The sequence below is a fragment of the Leucoraja erinacea genome, chromosome 9 (genome assembly GCF_028641065.1).
Source record: "Leucoraja erinacea ecotype New England chromosome 9, Leri_hhj_1, whole genome shotgun sequence".
Lineage (NCBI taxonomy): Eukaryota > Metazoa > Chordata > Chondrichthyes > Rajiformes > Rajidae > Leucoraja > Leucoraja erinaceus.
In genome coordinates this window covers 63,443,205-63,465,056 of record NC_073385.1, presented here as the reverse complement: position 1 = coordinate 63,465,056, position 21,852 = coordinate 63,443,205, and the positions used below count along the sequence as shown (strand labels likewise).

Here is a 21,852-nt window from a genome sequence, read left to right as displayed (position 1 = left end):
GTATTTTTCTGTTCTATTCTCCCATGTATTTTTCCTGTAACATATTTACGCTTTTGCATGGCCATCAACTCTATCCTGTTTCACCTACCTTGAGCCTGCACTTGGGATTAATATAGTAGCCAATTAATGTAACAACCAGTCCATGTCGGGTGTTCGCATTTTTCCTGCATCTAGCTTGTCCAGTCCTTTTATAATTTTATATGTTTCTATAAGATCCCACTCAACCTTCTAAACTCCAGTGAATACAAGCCTAGTCTTTTCAATCGTTCCTCATATGACAGTCCCGCCATCCCAGGGATCAATCTCGTGAACCTACGCTGCACTGCCTCAACCACAAGGATGTCCTTCCTCAAATTAGGAGACCAAAACTGTACACAATACTCCAGATGTGGTCTCACCAGTGTCCTATACAACTGCAAAAGAACCTCTTTACTCCTATACTGAAATCCTCTTGTTATGAAGGCCAACATTCCATTAGCTTTCTTCACTGCCTGCTGTACCTGCAAGCCAACTTTCAGTGACCGGTGTACAAGGACACCCAGGTCTCACTGCACCTCCCAACCTAACCCCATTGAGATAATAATCAGCCTTAAGTATGCTGGGACCAGAGTTCAAGTGATAGGGAGATAAGACTTTAAGCCAAATACAGTAAAGAATGTTACATGGTAACAACGTGGAAGCAGTGCCAGGTAACAAAAGTGGTAAGATTGACCAGTTTGTGTCAGGAAGGAAGTTAGCAAAAAGAGCTGAAGCAGGAAAACATGACAATGAAAAATAGGACTTCATATCAAAGTTTTAAGATGCCTTTTAAAAAAGGTGCTGTATCTAAATGTGTAAAGTATTTGTTACAAAGTGAACAAATTGACAGTGCTAAATAGGGATAAATGGATGCAATAACGTTTGCATTGCAGCTTCAGGGTAACCATGAATGACAAAGAATATTCAATAATTAGGACAGACAGGCAAACTGAAAAGGAGATGGAGCGGTATTGCCAGAAAATAATGAAGTCACTGCAACAGTGAGAAAGGGTATTAGTATAATTCATTAAGTGTGGACAAGAAGGCATGTAGGCCAAGTAAGTTGAGCAGCCAACTAGGGAACATGCTAACCCAATCAGAGTACTGTACAATGTAAAAAGGTCATCATAATCTTGTCCTGAGATATCCATTAAAGAAGAACGACCATCAAAATAACAATCTTTATTATAATGGAAGGTGAACATGGACTAACAATGGGTAACATGTAATGAACAACTACAGGAGCTAATGTATCCCTGACTGGCATAAAAGTAGTTATGGGGGATAATTACTGCTCTATGCACAACAATTAGGATCCCAGAAGGCTATGTTGCTTTTGCACGCATAGTTTCAAGACTAGAAAATAAACTTTGAGTGCAAGCTGAAGGATTCAATTAACATGCCCCAAGTAAGGAACCAAAAGAGGCAAGATGAATAATAGAGTACTAATGAGTGAGTTGGATAATCTAGAGACTAAATTATTAAACAGATGAAAACAATTTCTGGATTACTACCCAAGACATATGAAAGGTAGCATCAAAAAATACAGTGGGAGACAGCCATTTCAACTCGTAGACCACTGGATGCAATAATACTATCTACTGGGGCGGTACTTAGAACTAAGCTGGAACAAGCCTGTTTGAAAAAAAATTCTCATGTGGGATCTGTTGGCAAATCATAATACAATGCCCATCCTTAATTGCTCGTACATCCAAGTGGTAAAAGGGGCGATTCGGTGCAACTGAATGGCTTACGCTACCATTTCAGAAGTCACTTAAAAGTCGACCACGTTACTATAGTTTTGGAGTAAACAAATAAGCAAATGACTGGAGTAAAAATATGCAGGCCAGTTCAAATAAAAAATAGTAGGTCTCCCCCCAAAGTCATAAGTTTCAAGGTTATTATTATAGATTGTCGGGTTTTTTCAAATTCCTGATTTAATTAATTAAATTTTAACTCGGGTATCTAGATCGTTTACTTTTAAGGACACTAATATCAGTAGCTGTATGCAACAAATACCATATTACATTTCCAATGTGACCAAACAGGGTCAAGTCTCAATTTCTTGGATGTAGGGTCAAAAAAACCAACCCCGATCCTCATAAAAAATTTCAATAATCATTTGAGATTCTTTTTCAGCTGGAGAATTGAGAAATGGGACAGTCTCAGATGGATATTAGCCAGTGAGAAAAGGGAGGGGGTTTCTTTACTCGTAGAGCAATTTTGAGGGGATCATGACCAGCACTTATTTCCATCTTATATTTTTGATAAAATTCACCAGCGACACACTTAATAATTGTGATACTTTCATGCATTTAATCAAAACATAGGTTTCTAGAAGGGTCTTCAAGATATGCCACAATGAAAAAGATTGATCAAAATTACCAACATTCATCAGAATATTAAAGCAAATATTAATTTGCAGGAAGTTAAATGCTGCACCACTGCAAAGTCTGACATTTAAATTCTTCTAAAATATAATTTAATCCTAGTACACACTGTGCAATATTGAAATAACAGTTCACATTTTACTCACCCCATCTCTTCAACGTTTTATTCAGCCAAAAATAATGAACAATGAGGCAAAAGATGAACAAAACAAATAAACTCTTCTCAAAGTCTGCACTGAGATGTAAAAGCAGAACTCACCTGGATTCCGTACAGCAGGAGTGACCTTTTGGTGGAGATATGGTCGACTCACTGGTCCAGGGTTTGGTAGAGGCACAAGTTCGACAATCTGGCCATTTGGGTATTGGAAGAGATTCGCACCTGGACATCTGAGGGGCTGCAGTATCATCTTCTGATCAGATGTGAGTTGTGGATTATGTGCAGGCCGTGGGGTGTAAAGGAACTGTGGTCTGTCAGTTTTTGTGGCTTGAGACAAATCATGAGGAGAGTTGGATGTTTCGGGATGGTTAGATACTCCTGTCATAACAAAATGCAAGAAGAAAGCGTCAATTACTGTGAGTCGGCATGCCAAAATAGAATTTCTTAGCACCAATGAGAAATTTTAAACAATGCAACAATACTGCTTAGATTGCATACACAATGAATGATCAGGTTGGGAGCAAGGTGGCAAGGAGTCATCGTCTCCTGTGGAATCGTAACCGCAGCAGTGGTCAGAGTCTTCAGGGGCAGAAAGAAATATCTGAGAATTGGACAGCAAGAGATACAGTGCCCTCCATAATGTTTGGGACAAAGACCCATCATTTATTTATTTGCCTCTGTACTCCACAATTTGAGATTTGTAATTGAAAAAAATTACATGCGGTTAAAGTACACATTGGCAGATTTTAATAAAGGCCATTTTTATTCATTATGATTTCATCATGTAGAAATTACAAGTGTTTAGACCTACTCCCCCCATTTCAGGGCACCATAATGTTTGGAACACAGCAATGTCATGGAAATGAAAGTTGTCATGTTTAGTAGTTTGTTGCATATCCTTTGCATGCAATGAAGTCTGCGATTCATGGACACAGACCTGCATTGCAACCATTTTTAGCTTATGCTAGTTTTGGGGGCTAGTTCCATTCATTTTTCTCCTCAGCATATAAAAGGCATGCTCAATTGGCTTCAGATCGGGTGATTGGCTTGGCCTCTCAAGAATTGACAATTTTTTTAGCTTTGAAGAACTCCTTTGTTAGCGATCATTGGCTTGCTGTAGATGAACCGCCGGCCAATGCGTTTTGAGGCATTTGTTTCAACTTGACCAGATAGGATGTGTCTATACACTTCAGAATTCATTATGCTACTACCATCAGCAGTTGTTCACCAAAGAAGATAAGTGAGCCAGTACCTTCAGCAGTCATACATGCCCAGGACATAACACTCCCACCACCGTGTTTCACAGATGAGGTGGTATGCTTTGGATCTTGGGCAGTTCCTTCTCTCCTCCATACTTTGCTCTTGCCATCACTCTGATCAATTAATCTTTGTCCCATCTGTCCACAAGTCCCTTTTCCAGAACTGTGATTGCTCGTTTAAGTACTTCTTGGCAAACTGTAACCTGGCCATCCTATTTTTGCAGCTAACCAGTGGTTTGCATCTTGCAATGTAGCCTCTGTATTTCTGTTCATGAATTTTTGACAAATCCACACCCGACTCCTGAATAGTGCTTCTAAACTGGTGGATAGGTGTTTGGGGATTTTTCTTTATTATAGAGAGAATTCATGTGTTATCAGCTGTGAAGGTCCTCCTTTTTTTTTTTTTTTTTTTTTTTTTCCAAAAAATTTATTCAATTATTAAAAAATAATATTTACACTACAATAAAACAAGCCAGAACCTACCACCATAAATACAATACAAACATATATCCATAATAAACTATTATACAATTATGATACAATTGAAGGTCCTCCTTGGCCTGCCAGTCCCTTTGCGATTAGTAAGCTCACCAGTGCTCTCTTTCTTCTTAATGATGTTCCAGGCAGTTGATCTTTGTAAGCTTAAGGTTTGGCTGATGTCTCTAACAGTTTTATTCTTGCTTCTCAGTTTCATAATGGCTTCTTAGAGTTTCATTGGCACGTTGGTCCTCATGCTGATAAACAGCAATAAAAGTTTCCAAAGGTAATGGAAAGACTGGAGAAAAGACTGGGTCCATAGAGCACGTACGTCTGCATTAAGGCATTAATTAAGCACACCTGAGCAATTACAAAAACCTGTGAAGCAATGTGTCCCAAACATTATGGTGCCCTGAAATGGGCGGACTATGACTGCTCTAATTTCTACATGGTGAAACCAAAATGTACAAAAATGGCCTTTATTAAAATCTAACAATGTGTACTTTAACTACATGGGACTTTTTCTATTACAAACCTCTAATTGTGTACAGACTTTTCCTACACCAGCCTGTGCTCCACATATCCAACTCGATTTTTACTCCTTGTTCTCGAAAACCTAGTCAAGACAAAGATCTCTACATCTATTCTAGCCATGAAGAGATACACCACAGAAATAAGCCCTTTGCCTCACCTAGTCTACACTGATTACCACTGAACATTAACACTAATCCTATATTAATCTCATTCTGTATTCTTCCCACATTCTTAACAACTGTTCCAGATTCTACATTAAGAGGCAGTTTACATAGTTCAATTAACCTACTAATCTTCACATATTTGGAATGCTGACAACAGAAGCACCCACAGACGCAGGAAGAATAGATGGCACTCGAGGTTGTACCCTGGTCTCTGTCTCTGTGAAGCAGCAGCTCAACTAGCTGTGCCACCCACATCCTTCAAGCATCTGAAGAATTTTATACCTTTCCGTAAGATTGCTTCTCATTCCTCTATATTCTGAAAATATAGGCTTAACCTCTCTTCCTGTGATGAATCCACAATGCTAGCAATTAATCATGTTGCTGCACCCCCTCATTGCCAGTAAATCCCATTGAAAGTACGTCCTTCTTCAGATAGCAAGACAAGACCTCGACACAATATTCTAAATTAGCTCTCAGCTAATTAGTTAAATGATAGGAAAAATACATCTCTACTTTGTACTCATGCACGTACGTCTGCATTAACCCAAAACTAATATTGGATTAGATTAACACAGAAAATAGACGTAGTAAAAAGTTTAACATCGCTTAAAATTGATAAATTTCTAGTCACAGACAAAGTACATCCCAGACTGCTAAATGAAGCAAAGAAGGAAAGACTGCAATTGTTATTTATAATCCTCCCTGACTGGGGAATTTAATATCTGCTGATGTTGTACTGTTGACTAAAAAACAATATAACTGAGTAACCATATGCTAGTTAGTTTAACTTTGATGGTAATAAAAATATTGACACCAATTCTGAAAATTATATACGCTTAAATAGAACAATAGAAATTAATCAAGGATAGCCATCTTAGATTTATTAAGAGAAATGTGTGTCAAAATGACTGAAACACACGACAAACTTATTGAATATTTTGAGGTTTTAACAAAGCGGATCATTGAGTGTAATGTGTTTGTAGTCATGTACATTGATTTTTAGCAAGGCCTTTGATAAGGTCTCACATGACAGCTATTCACAAAAGTAAAGTTCCTTAAAATCCAAGGGAGAATGACAAATTGGATGCAAAGTGAACCACCCCAGCAAGCATCAATTAACGGCCATTTTTCTGAATGGAAGATGCAGGTGAAATGCTGATACAGTGATAGTACAAGTTGATGCAATTCTTATATAATAAAATAATCTACACTTTGTTTTAAAGAACAACAGAAAAGCATTACAGGGCTCTTAAACTGGTAAAATCTTTTGATGGTATTTCACAGGAGTACATGACAGAATTTGACATGGAACCAAGTGAGGATAGAAAACTGAACATTTGGTCACACTGTGGTTTTTAGGAGCAGCTCAAAGGAGACAAAGGCTCAGAGTCACTGAAATTTATGGAGGAATTCCAGATGATGCCAATACCTACAGTTGGAAACTGAAAATAAATCAGAATTGCAAATTGTATAAATCCGATTTTGAATGAGTTAGCAAAATGTTTCACTCTACCACTATGTATTATTAGGGGCGTAGTGAAAAAGTGTGTTTTTGTGAACACTTTAATGCCTGGCAATTCGATTGAGTAGCATTATTTTATTCAGCACTGCGAGCTGAAAATTGATTTTTCCCACATACAAAGTAAGGTAATTAGCAGGATGTTTAGGAGCCAGGATGCTTAGGCACTAAAAACACTGAAATAGGCAGGCAAAAGGGCATAATAAAATTACAAAAAAGGCATTTATTGACAAAAACGGCATTAAAAGGCATTTATTTCCATTTAAATATTGACAAAATATAACGGTATACGCATTTAAATGAAAAGGCATTTACTAGCATTCCACCAGGAATATTCCAAAATAGCTGTTTTACCCGAGAATTGTATTATATAAATTCAAATAACACATGCACTGTACACGAACACGGACTTATCTGTAATGACCAATATATGTATGTAGCGCCGTAGAATTTGTGCACCTATTCCCCCCCCCCCCCCATCTCCCTTCTGTTTTGTTTTTTCTGTTTCATGTATGCACTGAGTACTAGCATTTCAGTTTTTGTACATGTATAGTGACAAAAATGGTCTCATAAATTGTCTGGTGTTAAACTATGCCGTCTGTCAGACAGAATATGCTTCAGTTGTGGAAAAACTTCTTTCCACCTCAGCTGAGGTCACTGGTGCATACCCAAAACAAGCTACCGACTCTATATTCATGTCGATATCTAGTACATTCCAACTACCTTTGAGAACTTTATTATGTTTTGGATTTCTTCAAGATCTTTGTTAGCTGAAATCACTCTCTCACATTTTCCTTGTATGTCTTTACCTACATCGCCAGGAACTTTACGAATATCGTCAGTTACTTTGTTGAAAACCTGTAAGTTATTGACTAATGTTTCGCCACGTTTCTCAAGGGAAGTGATAGCTTGTGGGAAGTTTGCAAAATTGGAAGCAATAAACACAAGATCGCGGCGAAGAGACTTTTTCTGCATGATTTCAATGACGATCCTGAGTGCAGCAGATTATTCTTCTTCAAAACAGATGACAATTTATTTAATCTTTCAAAATTTGCAGCATAGTAGAGTACAGCAGAGAGTCATGTACCCCACCTAGTCAAAACGGGCTGAGTAGGTAGCGGAATCTCGGGTGCCATTTCCTTGAACAACTGCACACATGACGGTACTTTGAGGAACATTTTCTTGACATTGGAAACTAGGCAATAGACATTTGGAAACATACGCATGTGTACCTTCTGGCCAAAGTACAGCAAGTGAAGATGTAAACAATTGAGCAATAGTTGAGCTGTGTGACCTCCAATACTTCCGATGTCAACAAATACTCCTTTGATGGTTGACCTGCCTCCAGTGTACCGATTACCACATTGGCAACATATCTCTCCACAGCATCGGTTGTCTCGTCTATTGAGATCCATATTTTCATGCATGCAAAATCTCAAATTTTCTGCACAACAATGTTGAAGTTGCTGTCAACATAATTGTTTCGTAATGACGAGTCGCTCGGTATATGTTCCTCTGTGTATTTCTCTAAAAGACTTCTGAGAGATTTGTTTTCCAATTTCCGGAGTGGAATTCCAGTGAATCAATGAATGCCTTACACAGATCACTCAATAACTCAGATTTGCGACTGGAGCCAACAGTAAATGTAGTGAGGAGACAAGCTTGAGTATTTTGCTTGAGCAGTCTACACCCAATCAGTATCAACATTGACTTCTCTAATTTTAGATAGTCCTTGTCTTCTCCCTCCTCCCCCTCCCCAGCTCTCCTTCTAGTCCTACTGTCCCCGCCTCTTCCTTTCTTTCTCCCCCCCCCAACATCTGTCTGAAGAAGGGTCTCAACCCAAAACATCGCCTATCCCTTCTCTCCATAGATGCTGCCTTCACCCGCTGAGTTTCTCCAGCATTTTATGTCTACCTTTGATTTTTCCAGCATCTGCAGTCCTTCCTTAAATCGATCTTGGAGAAGACTGAACCAGCGGGCAGCGGCACGAACGAATGAATGACCAACGGTGGCACCCCTGGTTTCGCCCCGGTGGTGGAAGCTTTCGTGTAAGTTATACTATGTTAACACGTTAATGATAACATTAATATTAAAGTGTTAACATAGAAAACGTCATTGTAATCACGGTACAACTAGAGAAAATAGCACAACCTTTTTGCAAAACAGCAAAAAAATGCTGATTTAGGCACTCGATCATGAAAAAGGCATTATCCAGGTGCATCAAAAAAGGCATGAAAATGCACTTGTGGCATTATGGCAAAATCCTGGGTCAAGTAATTATTGTCAATTTACATCACTACAACAATTCAGTGAGAAGCTTCCTGAAGCTCGTCACCTTCATGAGCAAGACATGATTTCTGCACTTTAGCCTCACAACGTGACAACATTCTTACAATATACCTATTGCCACATTGTGGTGGAGACTGAAGAATGTGTCCAGGGACAATTCTGTATTACTCCTGCAGTGGATGACATTCAAATAAAACATTTACTTTTATGCTGGCCTACACATCTACTATCATCCCCTGTCGTCACTGCCCCCCCAACAATATTGCCATTCTCAACCCCATCCCCATATCTTCATACTAGCCTGAGGCCCCAATCTTCCCTCACACCCAACATGTTCTCATCTGTGATCTCTCTCAACAGACACACATATGCATATTTACATAATTATATTTGGAAGAGTTCAATGGGATAAGGTAGGAACAGATGCAAAAAAGTGGTCAGAAATATAGTTTTCGTCATTTGTATTTTAGTAGTGAATTCACAAAGTAATAATTCTGCAGGCATCCAAGTACCTTTTATATACCTGTAGCCACAAAGAACTGCAGATGATGGTTTACAAAATAAAAGACAATAGCACTGAGGTAACTCAGCGGGTCAGGCAGCATCTCTGGAGAACATGGAATGGTAATGTCACGAGTCGGTACCCTCCTTCAGACGGATTGACTGGGAGTGGGGGGGGTTGAGGGTTAGCGGGGAAAAAAGAGGTGGCGGGACAACACTTGATAGGTGGATAGAGGCGAGAGTGGTTGTTGATAAGCAAATTAATGCACAAAAGTCAGAGATGAAAATACAAATGGCGAGATAAGGATAATAGTAATGAACTGCATTTCGTTGTCTCTGTACTGTACACTGACAATGACAATTAAAGTTGAATCTGAATCTGAAATGTGAATCCAGGGGAAATGAATATTGGAGGATGAGGAAGGGGGTTGGGAGAGAGAAATGGGTGCAATCCAACTGGGATGCAGGGAAGTGTCTGCAGTTATTTTGTCGCAGAGCATTAACTGAACATTTCAACTATTGGATGATGTGTTCTGATCAGCTAAATAAGTGTTCACAACAAAATCTTGAATGCAGCTCTATTAATCAGCTCTTAAATGCTGGAAATGTTCTGATTTAAAAAGTCACCACTTTGAAACACTGACTTTGTTACTCAAATGCAGTTCTTGGGGGCTATTTTCACAGACTTTATCATCCATCTAAAGATGGTCAGCATATCTAAAATTCTTGGACTATTAACTCCAGTGTCACAAAGTTATAACAGAAAGTCTTTTGCATGTGATAATGCATCCCCAAGTTATGGACAACTGACTTATGAATACCTGTACATTTGAAAAAGTTCCTATAACAGCAATAAATTATAAAGTCCAAAATATGAACATATTAATATTGGTTTATTAATGTCATATGTACTGAAATACAATGAAAAATGTTGTTTTGCATGCTTTCCTGTCAAATCATAATACACACAAGTTCATCAGGTAGTACAAAAGAGAAAATAAACAGAGTGCACAATGTAATATTATTGGTAAAGAGAAAGTGCAGATAAAAAAAGTGCAAGGATGGCAACATGGAAGATTGTAAGATCAGGAAATTCATTCCTAACCAATCAAAAGGACTGTACAAGAATCTGACAACAGCAGGGAAGAAGCTCCTGACCAACTCAACCTCAGTACTGGGCATGCTCTCCTCTCCACTTCCTGAAGTTGACAAGCAGCTCCTTCGTTCTGCTGACCTTGAGGGAGAAACTATCTCCTTCCTGTACCCTGTCGCATCATTGTTTGAAATCAGGTCCACTGTGATGGTGTCATCTGCAAATTTGTAAATGCAATTAAAGCAAAATTTGGCTGCACCATTGTGAGTGTACACGGAGTGTAGTAAGGGGCTGAGAACAGCCTTGTGAGGCCACCAGTGTTGAGAAATATCAAGGAGGATGGTTTATTGTCTACCCTTGCTGATTGCAACTTATGGGTCAGAAGTCAAGAATCTAGTTGTAGAGAGAGATCCTAAGATCTAGGTCTAGAGGTTTGGAGAGGAGTATATTTGGGATGACATTGTTCAAGGCATGATGTCTGCCATGGACCTGTTCCAGCAGCAGGTGAATTCAGTGGATCAAAGTTGTCTGGTATGCTGGAGTTGATCTGCACCATGACCAGCCTCTACATATGCTCGCTACCTTGTTTTTCTTTGGCACTGTGTGATAGTAGTTATTGTATAGCAGCCGGTTACCTCTGATCATTGCAGGGAGGGGTTGGTATGAACGGTAGACCTAGTTTCCCCTCTCTGCACTTTCATTAGTTGTTTTTTTTTTTTCTCTAATCAGTGTTAGTGCTAGGAGTTTTTGATGCCATTCATGACCGTAGAGATAGAAACATAGAAACATAGAAATTAGGTGCAGGAGTAGGCCATTCGGCCCTTCGAGCCTGCACCGCCATTCAATATGATCATGGCTGATCATCCAACTCAGTATCCCGTACCTGCCTTCTCTCCATACCCCCTGATCCCCTTAGCCACAAGGGCCACATCTAACTCCCTCTTAAATATAGCCAATGAACTGGCCTCAACTACCCTCTGTGGCAGAGAGTTCCAGAGATTCACCACTCTGTGTGAAAAAAGTTCTTCTCATCTCGGTTTTAAAGGATTTCCCCCTTATCCTTAAGCTATGACCCCTTGTCCTGGACTTCCCCAACATCGGGAACAATCTTCATGCATCTAGCCTGTCCAACCCCTTAAGAATTTTGTAAGTTGCAAGATATGGTTACAATAGCGAGTGATTTTTATGCATTTCTGACGTAGAAAAGATTGACTTATGGACATTTGTAAAAATGGAAACCATTCATACCTGTGGACTGCCTGTATTTCTAAACCGACTATGCTGGCTACAAAGTCACTGTGGCTGGTTCATCCATGACTGTATTCTCATCAGCAGGCATTTTTTGGTAGTTAGAAATTTAATCTCACAGAACATAAAATATGGATAACTTTGAAACCCAACGACTTGTGAATTGCACAAATTCTGATCAGATAAATGACCCATTAAATATTATGTATTGGATGAAAGGGAGAGTTGGCCATTCCAATTGTGCAGCCAATCTTCTGAATCATTTGAAGGTACCGCTACATCTCATTTAAGAGCCTCCGCAGCACACGTATAATGTCCTAGAACAGCGTACGATTACCGGCCTAAAGAACAATGTACCTCCCACTATTTAAGTGTCAAATTCAGCGTACTTAGATTGGCACAATTTACATTGATGGCCTGCAGATGAGGAGGAGCTCAGCTTTGCAGCGGAAATTCTACTGAATTATGGGAGTTGACTGGTAGATAAGAAAATGGGTGCTTAAGCTTGCTTGCCAAATTTATGATACGTGTAGTCTGTAAGTGCCAAATGACATGGAACAACCTAATGATGTACAAGATTTGTACCAATATTCAGACAAGTTAATTTACATGACACATTTTTACCTTCTATCATAGTAGAGTTCCTACTCCTGTTCAAATTGCATGCTGTAACTGTTGCACTCATTTTTTCCTTACTGTTTTCCTAAAAGAAAGCAAAAAAGACACAAATAATTCTACTCTTCAAGAGTTTATTCAACAAAGATTTCTAAATCTGTGAAAAATTGTATAATTAAAAAGATTCAATCTTGCTACTGACCCAAGTTTCTTCTAGTAATCTCCTATTATGTTTTTTGTAAACTGCACATCTTCTTTATGCAGCCTAACAATTATTTTTTTCTGACATATTATCAATATGTTTGGATAATATCAATAGGTTTGGAGGCACACCATCAGGAAGTTATACCTACAAACCCCAGACTAATGATCAAGCAAAATATCTACTGCAGTGATGAGCAAGGACACTATCTTTTACATGATATTAAATCTTTCAAAGATATCTATAGAGTCCATCTAACATTTTCTTCAAGGAGTTCTCCTTTGTAACCCAGTCAACTAATACCCAAAATATGTAGGAAGGAACTGCAGATGCTGATTTACATTGAAGATAGACACAAAATGCTGGAGTAACTCAGCGGGACAGACAGCATCTCTGGAGAGAAGGAAAGGGCGAAGTTTTGGGTCAAGACCCTTCTTCAGAATACTCAAAATAGATTATCAGACCAACATTTCAATGAGGTTTGTAAAGTTTTGCAGAGCTAAATAAAAGTGACTTTGTTGTACCAATTCCTACTTTTATACTGCTCACTTTTTCCAATTTAACTCGATAGAAACACGCCTTTTCATTATAGTGCCATTCTAAAACACAGGACAATCAAAATATTTTATAACCAATTAGCAGAAGCTGTGGTTAGGTTTCTTGGCAGTGTCCAGAGTCTTGGTCCACAGGTGAAGAAACAAGAGTTTGAATCTCACCATAACAATAACCAAATTTTAATTCAAGGAATGAAAGAAATTTAGGTTTAAAAAAAAAGCTTGTTTCAGTATCAGAAGCCTTGCATGTAAGGTTGCGGTAAAAATCCATTTAATTAATCATAAATCTTGCCTATATGCAAATTCATGGTCTCACTGTGGTTCATTCTTAACTGGCTCAAGAAAGATCAAGGAACTACGCCAAAACAGTACACAATAGCGCAACATTTTTTGCAGAATCTTACTCAACTTTTTCCCGTGGTCATTAGTATCAGGTTTCTTCATATTTGATGTTATATTTCACAAGTTATTGATATTTAAAGTTTTTAATAAGCCCAGTTTGAGAAGACTGCAGTGAGAGGTTTCTATCAGCTTCCAGGTACTACATCACTATGGCATCTCGCATTGACGTTGTACCTGGCATCTCTCAGAGGGGGAGACGGGGGGGGGGATTTTTCCATGGAGTCCAAAATGGCGTTATCTGAAAAATTCATGCTTTACTTCTCAACACTAATGAAAATGTTCAAAAATCTGAAAATACTTTGAAATAAAACGCTCTCTTCTTGCTCGCACGCCGGAAATTGCGAACCAACCCTCCCCTGTGACAACGCTCCACAACCCCACCCCTAAAAGTCTACGCCCCTCTCTCTCTGCCCACCCCCGCTCCCTCTCTGCTCCCCACACCTTCCGTGGGGCCTATGGGTAGGGGACGGGTGGTTGGGGGAGCAAACCCAACGGGTCTGCCCTTGGTCTGGTGTACCTATAAAAGTCTCATCTTATGTGTATGTATACCTGTGTGTGCGTGTGTGTTTCTGTTTGTGTTCTTCTACCCTCGTCAAAATGCTAGAGTTGAAATTTTTACAGATTACTAGACCAAGTGCAGACCCGTTGGGTCTGCTCCCCCAATGGTGTGATCCCCCAACCCAATATTCCACCATGCACCCGTCTCCTCCATTGGAACTGAGCCCGTTCCCAAATGTAAGATTGCAGCCCCCCCTGCCTGCTGCAGCAGTGAAAAGTTCAGTGTTCCTCTCTTGCAACTTTGTTTCAAAGTGTGTTGGAAGCTGACATGTAAATGGAGAAGCCTGTTTATTTTTGAAATACTTGGGGGTGGGTGGGGGGGGGGGGGGGGGAGAAGGATTTGATTAAAAACATTTACTTCAACACGACGAAATGAAATGAGGAGCGGATACTTAGAAAGAAAAGCGAAATCTCTACCGAAATGGAAAATATCTCGGAGATTGAGCGTCTGGATTGGGCGTGGCAATGAATCAAAGGAAGAAATGCAGCCGTACTGCAGGCGGACTGATTTGAGTTTTATATATATACTAGACCAAGTGCAGACCCGTTGGGTCTGTTTCCCCAACAGCGTTTGCGGGGGGGGGGGGGGGGGGGGGAGGGGGGGGGGTGGGGAGTAGGGGGGCTGCGGCATCACACTCAAATTAACCACCCCCCAAACTCACAGGTGGGGGGAGGGGGGGGTGTGGGTGAGAAGAGGGGAGGGAGGGGAGAGGGAGGAGGAGGAAACATGACAGATTTGGGAGGGAAAGGAGAGCGGGGTAGGGGGGTGAGAGAGGGGGATGGGGAGAGAGATGTGGGGGAGGGGGGGGGATGGGAGGGAGGGGAGGAGGGGGGGTAGAGGGGTGGAGGGAGAGACGGGAAGAGTGGGGAGGGAGAGGGAGGAGGAGAGGTGTAAGGGGAAGGGGGCGGGTAGGAAGAGGGAAGGGGTGGGGTGGAGAGGGAAGGGGGGTGAGGGAGAGGGGTGAGGGAGAGGGGTGAGGGAGAGGGGTGAGGAGAGGGAGAGGGAGAGGGGTGAGGAGAGGGAAACATAGAAATTAAGTGCAGTAGTAGGCCATTCGGCCCTTCGAGCCTGCACCACCATTCAATATGATCATGGATGATCATCCAACTCAGTATCCCGTACCTGCCTTCTCTCCATACCCCCTGATCCCCTTAGCCACAAGGGCCACATCTAACTCCCTCTTAAATATAGCCAATGAACTGGCCTCAACTACCTGTACCTGCCTTCTCTCCAGACCCCCTGATCCCATTAGCCACAAGGGCCACATCTAACTCCCTCTTAAATATAGCCAATGAACTGGCCTCAACTACCTTCTGTGGCAGAGAATTCCAGAGATTCACCACTCTCTGTGTGAAAAATGTTTTTTCTCATCTCGGTCATAAAGGATTTCCCCCTTATCCTTAAACTGTGACCCCCTGTTCTGGACTTCCCCAACATCGGGAACAATCTTCCTACATCTAGCCTGTCCAACCCCTTAAGAATTTTGTAAGATTCTATAAGATCCCCTCTCAGTCTCCTAAATTCTAGAGAGTATAAACCAAGTCTATCCAGTCTTTCTTCATAAGACAGTCCTGACATCCCAGGAATCAGTCTGTTGAACCGTCTCTGCACTCCCTCTATGGCAATAATGTCCTTCCTCAGATTTGGAGACCAAAACTGTACACAATACTCCAGGTGTGGTCTCACCAAGACCCTGTACAACTGCAGTAGAACCTCCCTGCTCCTATACTCAAATCCTTTTGCAATGAAAGCTAACATACCATTCGCTTTCTTTACTGCCTGCTGCACCTGCATGCCTACCTTCAATGACCGTTGTACCATGACACCCAGGTCTCGTTGCATCTCCCCCTTTCCCAATCGGCCACCATTTACATAATAGTCTGCTTTCCCGTTTTTGCCACCAAAATGGATAACCACACATTTATCCACATTATACTGCATCTGCCAAACATTTGCCCACTCACCCAGCCTATCCAAGTCACCTTGCAGTCTCCTAGCATCCTCCTCACAGCTAACACTGCCCCCCAGCTTAGTGTCATCCGCAAACTTGGAGATATTGCCTTCAATTCCCTCATACAGATCATTAATATATATTGTAAATAGCTGGGGTCCCAGCACTGAGCCTTGCGGTACCCCACTAGTCACTGCCTGACATTGCTGATTCTATGGGTGAGATGCCAGTTTTTTTTTTTGAAATATTGGGAGGGGGGTGGGGAGAAGGATTTGATTAAAAATGTCTACATAAATACGACAAAATGTAATCAGGAGTTTCTATAAGATCCTCCCTCAATCTTCTAAAATCTAGCGAGTACAAGCCGAGTCTATCCAGTCTTTCTTCATATGAAAGTCCTGACATCCCAGGAATCAGTCTGGTGAACCTTAACCATATAACCATATAACAATTACAGCACGGAAACAGGCCATCTCGACACTTCTAGTCCGTGCCGAACACGTATTCTCCCCTAGTCCCATATACCTGCACTCAGACCATAACCTTCCATTCCTTTCCCGTCCATATAACTATCCAATTTATTTTTAAATTATAAAAACAAACCTGCCTCCACTGGAAGCTCATTCCACACAGCCACCACTCTCTGAGTAAAGAAGTTCCCCCTCATGTTACACCTAAACTTCTGTCCCTTAATTCTCATGTCATGTCCCCTTGTTTGAATCTTCCCTACTCACAGTGGGAAAAGCTTATCCACGTCAACTCTGTCTATCCCTCTCATCATTTTAAAGACCTCTATCAAGTCCCCCCTTAACCTTCTGCGCTCCAAAGAATAAAGCCCTAACTTGTTCAACCTCTCTCTGTAACTTAGTTGCTGAAACCCAGGCAACATTCTAGTAAATCTCCTCTGTACTCTCTCTATTTTGTTGACATCCTTCCTATAATTGGGCGACCAAAATTGTACACCATACTCCAGAATTGGTCTCACCAATGCCTTGTACAATTTTAACATTACATCCCAACTTCTATACTCAATGCTCTGATTTATAAAGGCCAGCACACCAAAAGCTTTCTTTACCACCCTATCTACATGAGATTCCACTTTCAGGGAACTGTGCAGTTATTCCCAGATCCCTCTGTTCACCTACATTCTTCAATTCCCTACCATTTACCATGTAATTCCCTACCATTTACCATGTAAGAGGAGAGAAGTGGGAGAGTGGGGAGGAAGGGGTAGAGAGACTGGTGGAAGAGGGACAGAGTGGTAGGGGAAGGGGGTGGGGTAGAGAGGGAAGGGGGTGGGGGAGAGAGAGATGGGTGGCAGAGGGAGAGAGAGAGGGACACATAGAAACATAGAAATTAAGTGCAGGAGTAGGCCATTCGGCCCTTCGAGTCTGCACCGCCATTCAATATGATCACGGCTGATCATCCAACTCAGTATCCCGTACCTGCCTTCTCTCCATACCCCCTGATCCCTTTAGCCACAAGGGCCGCATCTAACTCCCTCTTAAATATAGCCAATGAACTGGCCTCAACTACCTTCTGTGGCAGAGAGTTCCAGAGATTCACCACTCTCTGTGTGAAAAATGTTCTTCTCATCTCGGTTTTAAAGGATTTCCCCCTTATCATCAAAGACCCACACCATCCTGGCCACACATTCATCTCCCCACTACCTTCAGGTAGAAGGTACAGGAGCCTGAAGACTGCAACAAACAGGTTCAGGAATACCTACTTCCCCACAGCCATCAGGCTATTAAGCCTGGCTCGGACAAAACTCTGAAGAATGACAGTTAGTGAAGAATTTGAATAATCGCTGAGCATTCTCTATGGCAACAATGTATTTGAGCATTGGGCATTGTGACATCACACGATGGAACGTTCAACGGGGCTGTGGCTCCTGCAAAGGCATATGTAAATAAATCCATTCCGATTGGACATCTGTGAGCATCGGGCATTGTGACATCACACGATGGAACGTTCACAGGGGGCTGCTTGTGTGGGTGAGAAACCAGTTTCTTTTTGAAATATTGAGGTGGTGGTGGGGGGGGGGGGTGTAAGATTTGATTAAAAAAGTGTACTTAAACACGACGAAATGTAATGAGGAGCGGATACTTAGAAAGAAAAGCGAAATCTCTACCGAAATGGAAAAGACGTCAGCGATTCTGCGTCCGGTTTCGGAGTTGCGGAGCATCAAAGGAAGAAACGCGGCCGGGAGCCGTACATGCAAATGGATCCATTCCGATTGGACGTCCGCGAGCATCGGGCATTGTGACATCGCACGGCGGGAACGAATCGAAAGGCAGGCAGGGCTCCGTACTGCAGGCAGGCGGACTGATTTGAGTTTTATATATTTACTAGACCAAGTGCAGACCCGTTGGGTCTGTTTCCCCAACACCGTTGGCGGGGGGGTGGGGAGGGGGAGTAGGGGCTGCGGCATCACACTCAAATTAACCACCCCCCAAATATTGCGGGGGGGGGGGGGGGGAGAGGGGGAGGGGGGGGAGAAGGGAGGGGTGAGAGGAGGAGGAGGGGCAGGGACTTCCATGGTGCGACACCCAAATTTTGTAGTGAGGGTGTGGGGTTGAAATACGGTGAGTGGGGAGGGGGGGGGGGGTGGTTGAGAAGAGTATGGGGAGAGGAGGAGGAGGGAGGGACGATTTGGGACCAATGTTGCGAGGGAAGGAGAGGAAAACGGGGAGGGGGTGATTGAGAGGGGAGTGAGAGAGGGAGAGAGGATTGTGGGGGAGGGGGGGAGTGGTCTCGTGGAGATCGGGAACTGAGAGATTGAGGTCGTGATTTTCGTAGAGAATATCCTGGCCTTGTGGGGGAGGAGTGGGCGGGAGGGGAGGAGGGGGAGTTGGGGGGTGAGAGGGAGGAGGAGAGGGGTAGGAGGAGGAAGGGGGCGGGTGGAGAGAGAGGGAAGGGGGTGGGGTAGAGAGGGGGTAATTTAGAAATTAAGTGCAGTCAGTAGGCCATTCGGCCCTTCGAGCCTGCACCACCATTCAATATGATGAAGGATGATCATCCAACTCAGTATCCTGTACCTGCCTTCTCTCCATACCCCCTGATCCCTTTAGCCACAAGGGCCACATCTAACACCCTCTTAAATATAGCCAATGAACTGGCCTCAACTACCTTCTGTGGCAGAACATTCCAGAGATTCACCACTCTCTGTGTGAAAAATGTTTTTTTCTCATCTAGGTCATAAAGGATTTCCCCCTTATCCTTAAACTGTGACCCCCTGTTCTGGACTTCCCCAACATCTGGAACAATCTTCCTCCATCTAGCCTGTCCAACCCCTTAAGAATTTTGTAAGTTTCTATACGATCCCCCCTCAATCTTCTAAAATCTAGCGAGTACAAGCCCAGTCTATCCAGTCTTTCTTCATATGAAAGTCCTGCCATCCCAGGAATCAGTCTGGTGAACCTTCTCTGTACTCCCTTATGGTCTGTTTCCCCAACGGCGTTTGGGGGGGGGGGGGGGGGGGGGGGGGGAGAAGAGGGGAAGGAGAGGAGGAAAACGGGATAGATTTGGGAGGGAAAGGTGACATATCAGCGGGGGTCCAGGGGGTGAGGGAAGAAGCTTGGGGGGAGGGGGGATGGGGAGGGAGGGGGCGAGGGGTGGAGGGAGAGACGGGAAAGAGTGGGGTGTGAGTGGAGGAGGAGAGGGGTAGGGGGAAGGGGGCGGGTGGAGAGAGGAAGGGGGTGGGTTTGAGATAGAAGGGAACGAGGGGTGAGGGAGAGAGGGAGAGGGGGTGAGGGAGAGGGGTGAGGAGGAGGGAGAGGGGTGAGCGGTTTTATAAAAGTAGTAGGCCATTCGGCCCTTCGAGCCTTGATCAAATGATCATCCAACTCAGTTCCTGTACCTGCCTTCTCTCCAACCCCCTGATCCCCTTAGCCCAAGGGCCACAGGGGTGGGAGTCGCCGCCCTCTGTGTGCAGAGAATTCCAGAGATTCACCACTCTCCTCAAACGGTCATAAAGGATTTCCCCTTATCCTTAAACTGTGACCCCCTGTTCTGGACTTCCCCAACATCGGGAACAATCTTCCTGCATCTAGCCTGTCCAAACCCTTAAGAATTTTCTAAGTTTCTATAAGATCTCCCCCTCAATCTTCTAAAATCTAGCTAGTACAAGCCAAGTCTATCCAGTTCATTTGAAAGTCCTGAATCCCCAGGAATCAGTCTGTTGAAAACCTTCTCTGTACTCCTCTATGGTCTGTTTCCCCAACGGCGTTTGCGGGGAGGTGAGAAGAGGGGAGGGAGGAGGAGGAAAACGGGATAGATTTTGGAGCACCCTTGAAAGGAGAGCGGGGGTAGGGGGTTTTTGGGGGAGGGGGGAGCTTTACCCTGAAAAAGATGGGGAGGGAGGAGTACGGGAGTGAGTGATGGAAGAGGGACAGAGGGATAGGGGAAGAGGAAGGTAGGGGGGGTGGGTGTCAGAGAGGGAGACATTGGGAAGAGGGGGGGTGAGGGGTGGGGGGGTGGGGCATGGGAGAGGACTGCCCAAAGAGTGAGTGGGGGAAGGAGAGAGTGGGAGAGAAGTGGAAGAGTGGGGAGGTGAGGAGGGGGAGGGGTAGAGGGTTTGGGTAGCGGGAGTGGTAGAAGAGGGGACAGAGGTAAAAAGGGAAGGGGGAAGGGGGGGGGGAGAGAGATGGGTGGCAGAGGGAGAGGGGTGAAGAGGGACACCATAGAAACATAGAAAAGTTAAGTGCAGTAGTAGGTCATTCGGCCCTTCGAGCCTGTACCATTCTCCATTCAAATATGATACGGCATAGAAACATAGAAATTAGGTGCAGGAGTAGGCCATTCGGCCCTTCGAGCCTGCACCGCCATTCAATATGATCATGGCTGATCATCCAACTCAGTTATCCCGTACCTGCCTTCTCTCCATACCCCCTGATCCCTTAGCCACAAGGGCCACATCTAACTCCCTCTTAAATATAGCCAATGAAATGGCCTCAACTACCCTCTGTGGCAGAGAGTTCCAGAGATTCACCATTCTCTGTGTGAAAAATGTTTTTCTCATCTCAGTCCTAAAAGATTTTCCCCTTATCCTTAAGCTGTGACCCCTTGTCCTGGACTTCCCCAACATCGGGAAAATCTTCTACATCTAGCCTGTCCAACCCCTTAAGAATTTTGTAAGTTTCTATAAGATCCCCTCTCAGTCTCCTAAATTCTAGAGAGTATAAACCAAGTCTATCCAGTATTTCTTCATAAGACAATCTTGACATCCCAGGAATCAGTTTGGTGAACCGTATCTGCCTCTCCCTCTATGGCAATAATGTCCTTCATTTTGGAACCAAAAACTGTACGCAATACTCCAGGTGTGGTTCACCAAGACCCTGTATACAACTGCAGTAGAGAACCTCCCTGCTTCAAATCCTTTTGCAATGAAAGCTAACATACCATTCGCTTTCTTTACTGCCTGCTGCACCTGCATGCCTACTATCAATGACTGGTGTACCATGACACCCAGGTCTCGCTGCATCTTCCCCTTTCCCAATCGGCCACCATTTAGATAATAGTCTGCTTTCTCGTTTTTGTCACCAAAATGGATAACATCACATTTAGACACATTATACTGAATTGCCAAACATTTGCCCAGTCACATAGCCTATCCAAGTACCTTGCAGTCTCCTAGCATCCCCCTTCAGCTCCCCTCCCCTCTCCATACACCCCTGATTTTAGCCACAAGGGCCACATCTAACTCCCTCTTAAATATAGCCATGAACTGGCCTCCAACTACCTTCTGTGGCAGAGAGTTCCAGAGACTCACCACTTCTGTGTGAAAAATGTTTTCCCTCATCTTGAAGGATTTCCCTTTATCCTTAAACTGTGTCCCGCGTGCCTGGACTTTCCCAACATCTGGAACAATCTTCCTGCATCAGACAAATGCAATTCAGGACTTTTCACTTCACAAGCA

At 43.0% G+C, this 21,852-nt stretch overlaps 1 protein-coding gene across 5 annotated transcripts in view; it reads right to left on the bottom strand.

The window, feature by feature from the left end:
* Positions 1-21,852, bottom strand: part of LOC129700484 (MAX gene-associated protein-like) — a 172,098-nt gene that overhangs the window by 121,688 nt on the left and 28,558 nt on the right. For all 5 annotated transcript variants that reach the window (XM_055641009.1, XM_055641011.1, XM_055641012.1 and 2 more), the window contains exons 5-6: positions 12,274-12,352; positions 2,668-2,943 (exon numbers count right to left, since the gene is read on the bottom strand). In XM_055641009.1, the coding sequence (XP_055496984.1) occupies positions 2,668-2,943; positions 12,274-12,352 (355 nt within the window). The remainder of the gene's footprint in view (positions 1-2,667; positions 2,944-12,273; positions 12,353-21,852) is intronic.